The sequence below is a fragment of the Carlito syrichta genome, unplaced genomic scaffold, assembly GCF_000164805.1.
Source record: "Carlito syrichta isolate Samal-C Ts95f unplaced genomic scaffold, Tarsius_syrichta-2.0.1 Scaffold302285, whole genome shotgun sequence".
NCBI classification, from domain to species: Eukaryota; Metazoa; Chordata; class Mammalia; order Primates; family Tarsiidae; genus Carlito; species Carlito syrichta.
Window position 1 is genome coordinate 42435 of NW_007246381.1, and position 5144 is coordinate 47578.

The 5144-nt window shown below is 32.2% G+C and overlaps 1 protein-coding gene across 1 annotated transcript in view; it reads left to right on the plus strand.

Annotated features, from left to right (window-relative positions):
- Positions 1-5144, plus strand: part of CCDC178 (coiled-coil domain containing 178) — a gene marked incomplete at both ends in the record, with an annotated part of 170614 nt that overhangs the window by 39241 nt on the left and 126229 nt on the right. The window contains one exon of the mRNA XM_008056217.1: positions 3037-3257. Within this exon, the coding sequence (XP_008054408.1) occupies positions 3037-3257 (221 nt within the window). The remainder of the gene's footprint in view (positions 1-3036; positions 3258-5144) is intronic.

Consider the following 5144-nt stretch of genomic DNA (forward strand, 5'->3'; position numbering starts at 1 on the left):
AGACCCGCCTGGGCAACTTGGCGAGACCTCATCTCTACAATAAACCAAAAATTAGCCGGACGTGGTAGTGCACGCCTGTAGTTCCAGCTACTCCGAAGACTGAGGCGGAAGGATCACCGGAGCGCATCAGATCGAGGCTGCGGTGGCCGGGAGCGGCCACTGCACTCCAGTCTGGGTGACAGAGTGACACTCCAACTCAAAAAAAAAAATAGATTTCTTCTCAAAAAGGCTGGCATGTTTCTAAGAACAGTAAATAATGTAATAAATGTTTAGGGTATCATTTTGATTGAAAAAGTCTGGGAACAAAACAGAACATAAAACATGATCTTTATTTGTGATTATATTTACATGTCTAACAAAAATAGAGGAATATTGCCAAGGGTCAAATCTGAATGGAAGGTTGATTTCTCTTATGTGAGGGTTCGAGACTCGCCTGGGCAACTTGGCGAGACCTCATCTCTACAATAAATCAAAAAATCAGCCGGGCGTGGTCGCACATGCCTGTAATTCCGGCTACTTGGAAGGCTGAGGCAGGTGGATCGCTGGAGCCCAGCAGGTCGAGGCTGCGGTGGCCGGGAGCGGCCACTGCACTCCAGTCTGGGTGACAGAGTGAGAATCCAACTCAAAAAAAAAAAAAAAAAGAAAAATTTCTATGGGTGAGTAATAAAGTCAGGTATTTGACAGGAACAAAGATAAATTTTCTCTGTAAGACCAAAACTTCAACCTAACCACCAAGGAATTAGCTCAGATAAAATTATAAGAAAAGGGTTAGCTCAATATCAGCTTTCATAAAACACACAAAGAATCAGGTACAGTGGATATGAATCAGGATAAGTAGACCACAGAATTTTACTCGAACTTTGTCAGATATTGGATTAAACATCAGATTATAAAATAAAAGTTTGACATATCTTAATAAATAAAAAGAGCCTTGAAAACAAAAGCAAGGAAAATAAACTACTTTTTAAAGAAAGTAAAAAGTGAAAATAAAAGTTACTAAAGATGGAGAATATGTTACTTAAACTTAATTCAATAATCATTTAAATTGTAGTAAACTGCAAAATTGGAAAAACAAATTTATAGAATTCAATAATCATTTAAATTGTAGTAAACTGCAAAATTGGAAAAACAAATTTATAGAATGCACCACAGCAACACAAGGAAAAGGAAAATATAAATAAAATATTTAAAAGCATGGAGTATAGAATGAGAGGTATAATGAATATTTAATAGAACATCCTCATGGGAGTAGCAATGATGATACTTAACAAGATGTCTGACTCTGTAAAACAAAAGTCTTATGGTTTAGTTAGTATTGGTAAACAATGTAAGAAAATGGTGGTGTCAAATACTGCACGTACACACGAAATTAGATAACACTTAGAAATGTATCATTAAAAACATGTTAAAATTATCTTCACATGTGTAGCCAAGTCATTAAAGAAAACCTATAGCTTTTGTTACATTACAAAAGAAATGGACTCATCATTAATTATCAAAATATGTGATTTTAGAAATCAAAAAAACAAAAGCAAAATAAATGCAAAGATAAAAGGAGAAATCCAATAACAAAATGGTGAAAAAATGAAAATATGTAATTTAGAAGATATACAAAGCTAAATGTTGGCTCATTAAAAAGAGAAGAATGTAATGTCAATGGCAAAATTAATAAAAAAATCATCGTTAGAATGTATGAATAATTCAGATTAGTAATGAAAACACATAGAGATGCAGCAGTGCTAAATAGTAATGAAGATATTAATAACGTTTAGGATATTAATGACAGTAATGAACTGAAGAAATTCACAGAGAAAAATGGATTGATGAATAAAGACATAAAATACTCACAGTCATTAAAGGAAAGATTTTGACTCAATAACTAAAAGTCTTTTCCTGCAAAATAAATAAATAAATACATAGTAGGGCTATAGGGCTTAATATGCAACTTCAAACTTCCACAAACTCTTAGAGAAAAAAAAATAGAAAGATATAACAAGCTAGCATAAATTATAAACCAAAATTAGATGAGAGTAGTACACATATGAAAAATTATAGGACTACATTACAAATGTAAATGCAAGAAAAAAAAACTTAAGTAAAAACATCAGCAAATCTCATCACGAAATTTATTTTAACAAATGAAACAGGATCCCCAAACTAGCCAACTGAATTTTATTCCAAGAATCCAAGATTGAGTTCATGTTAGAAACTTAATATAATGAGAAATTTAGAAAATCTGATTTCTCTCAAATTGTACTGGTGTACTGGTCTGTTGAGATTTAATTAAACTTGTGAATTAATTGAAGAAAATTTATGTGTTTAAAATTTTAAATATTTTTATACATAACAAATAATTTTAGCCTATTTGTCCAATCTTTATCTATTGAATATTTATCTATTTATTCTTTTGTGTTGCTTGGTAGCATTCTGTCATTTTTTTCTTCACAAACCTTATCCAGTTTGTGATAGTTTTATTACTGGATATATGCAGTTCATTTTACATTTTGGTTTTGCTCTCGTGATATTTTTCTATCTCCAACATATTTTTAATACAGATAAGAACTTTATATATTACTTTTACATAAATTATCTTATTGTTTGATTGTAATAATATTCATTTGATTCTTTTGTGTTTTGTTATATAATGATAATAGAAATTAATTATTCTTGGTTTTTTAATTCTGATATATGTAGCTCTTATTTCATCATTTTCCATCTAGATGGTTTGGGAAGGCTTCACTTCTGTAGTTCTTCTCACTTTGAATGATATAATGATAATACACACATTGTTCACAATAAACAGGATTTGTACTAAAATAATTATTAACTCCCACAAACTATATTTTAATTCTTCTGATATGAATGAAGAAAGCAATCTATTTTATAGTATTTTGTATTTTAGATTTAGTAAGATTCACAGATAAATAATTTCTGCAACGGAAATGTTTCATATTATTTATTTATCATCCAAGATTTCCTTTGGGAACTTTCATTTTAAAATCAGATTTTCTTTTGTTCTTACCATTCTATGTCTAGAACATGAGGCCTACTTGAGAGATATAATAGAATTACAATGGCATCTGGAAAGGAAAGCTAACCAACTAGAACATCTTGAGAAACAAAAGGCAAGGTTACAAGAAACGAATGCAAAGATTCAAACAGACACAGACTACATGAATGAGCATATTCTTTTACTGGGCTCAAAGTGGAACAAGGAACTTAAAGTTCTGAAGGAACGTTATAAAAAGAAATTCGAGGTAGATGAATAAGTGAATAAATGTTTATTTCACAAGCTGTTACTTATGCAAAATTGTCTCTATCATGAGAAAATAAACATATCTTGAAAAGTTTTATTTTATTGAAAATTGTGCTGCTCTTTATCTATACATAATATAATCTGTTGGTGTTCATTTTAACCATTTCTTTGTCCCTTACCTTTACATTTAGAGTATTAATAATATTTAGTCAACCTACTAATAAAATTTTGGAGAATTTTTTTTTTAAACCTGGTAATTTTGTTTGTTTGCTTGTTTGTTTATTTGAGTTGTAGTCTCACTCTGTCACCCAGGCTGGAGTGCAGTGGTACACTCACGACCACCCCAGCATAGACCTGCTGGGCTCCAGCGATCCTTCCACCTCAGGCTTCCAAGTAGCCGGAACTACAGGCACGTGCTACCACACCCTGCTAATTTTTGATTTATTGTAGAGACAGGGCTCACCAAGTTGCCCAGGCTGGTCTCAAACCCGCGGGCTCAAGCAATCCACTTGCCTCAGCCTCCCAAAGTGCTGGGATTATAGGCTGAGCCACCAAGCCCTACCTAAAACTGGTATTTTTTAAAGCTGTGATTGAAAGGGAAAATGCAAGTAGAATTTATCAGTCAATTTCATTGTTGATGAAAATGTTAAATGAAGTAGAGATCAATTATTAAACATTCAACTCTCCTATTGTGGGATCACATTATATAAAAATAAGTTATTTATACATGCTACAAAATGAACAAATTTAAATCTGCTTATTTATCTTTAAACATTTTAAAGTAAATAAAACAAGTTGTTAAATGTCTCCTCGGTTCCCCTCAATAGCCCCATGTTCCTCCTTCCTTCACAGAAGACCTTTATTATGAATTTTATCTGTTTGTTAAGAAAATTTTGTACAATTTTACCTACGTGTGTGTTTATAAACAATACATAAGATGTTTTAAAGTGAAACAGTCTCATACAGTGTGTAATATCCTACAACTTGTTTTTTTAATCTGACATTGTTTTAGTTTAATCAAGTTACTGTTGATACATACTGTTTTTGTTAATTAAGCTACTATTGATACATACAGATATAGTTCATTCACTTTACTTGCCTTGCTCCATTAAATAGATATTTCAAAATTTAATTACCATTCTGTTTTCTCTTAAGTTGTTTCTTGTATTTGGCAACAAAATGCTGATTTTATTGTAAGCAATAATCATCCATGAATATGTTTCTCTGTATGTGAATGCAGGTTTTTCTTGGATCCATACCTAGTGAGGGTATAAACTGTGTCATGGGTTATATACATTTTTTGTTTTATTAGATAATACCAAGTTACTCTCCAATGTGCCTCTAACAATTTATATGGCTGTAGTAGTAGCATTACTTAAGATTTCTAATTTCTCCATTGTGGGCAAAAATGCTAGTACTATCTTTCTTTATTAGTAATAGATTCCTATGTAGTTTGATGGCAATGTGTCTGGTTAAAAGTTAATTCTTATTATTCTTTTCTCATAGTGTTTTTAATGAGGTATATGTAGGGATTATTGACTGATATTTCTGGGAAAGCTCTTTAAAATCGACTGACTTGACCAGAAGTAGCACCCTTTTGTAATTAGCCATTTTCTAAACTTTTAACATTTCAGATATGATAGCTGCAGCTTTAACTCCATTTTACAGCATAAAGCAACCTTAAGAATGGAATCACAGAAACAAATGAGTACACATGTTCTCACTCATAAGTGAACCCTGAGCAATTATCATAATAATATTTAAAAGGTATTGGCAGCCGGGCACGGTGGCTCAGCCTGTAATCCTGCGCCTTTGGGAGGCTGAGGTGACCCGGGCAGTGAGACCTCATCTCTACAATAAATCAAAAAATCAGCCGGGCGTGGTAGCG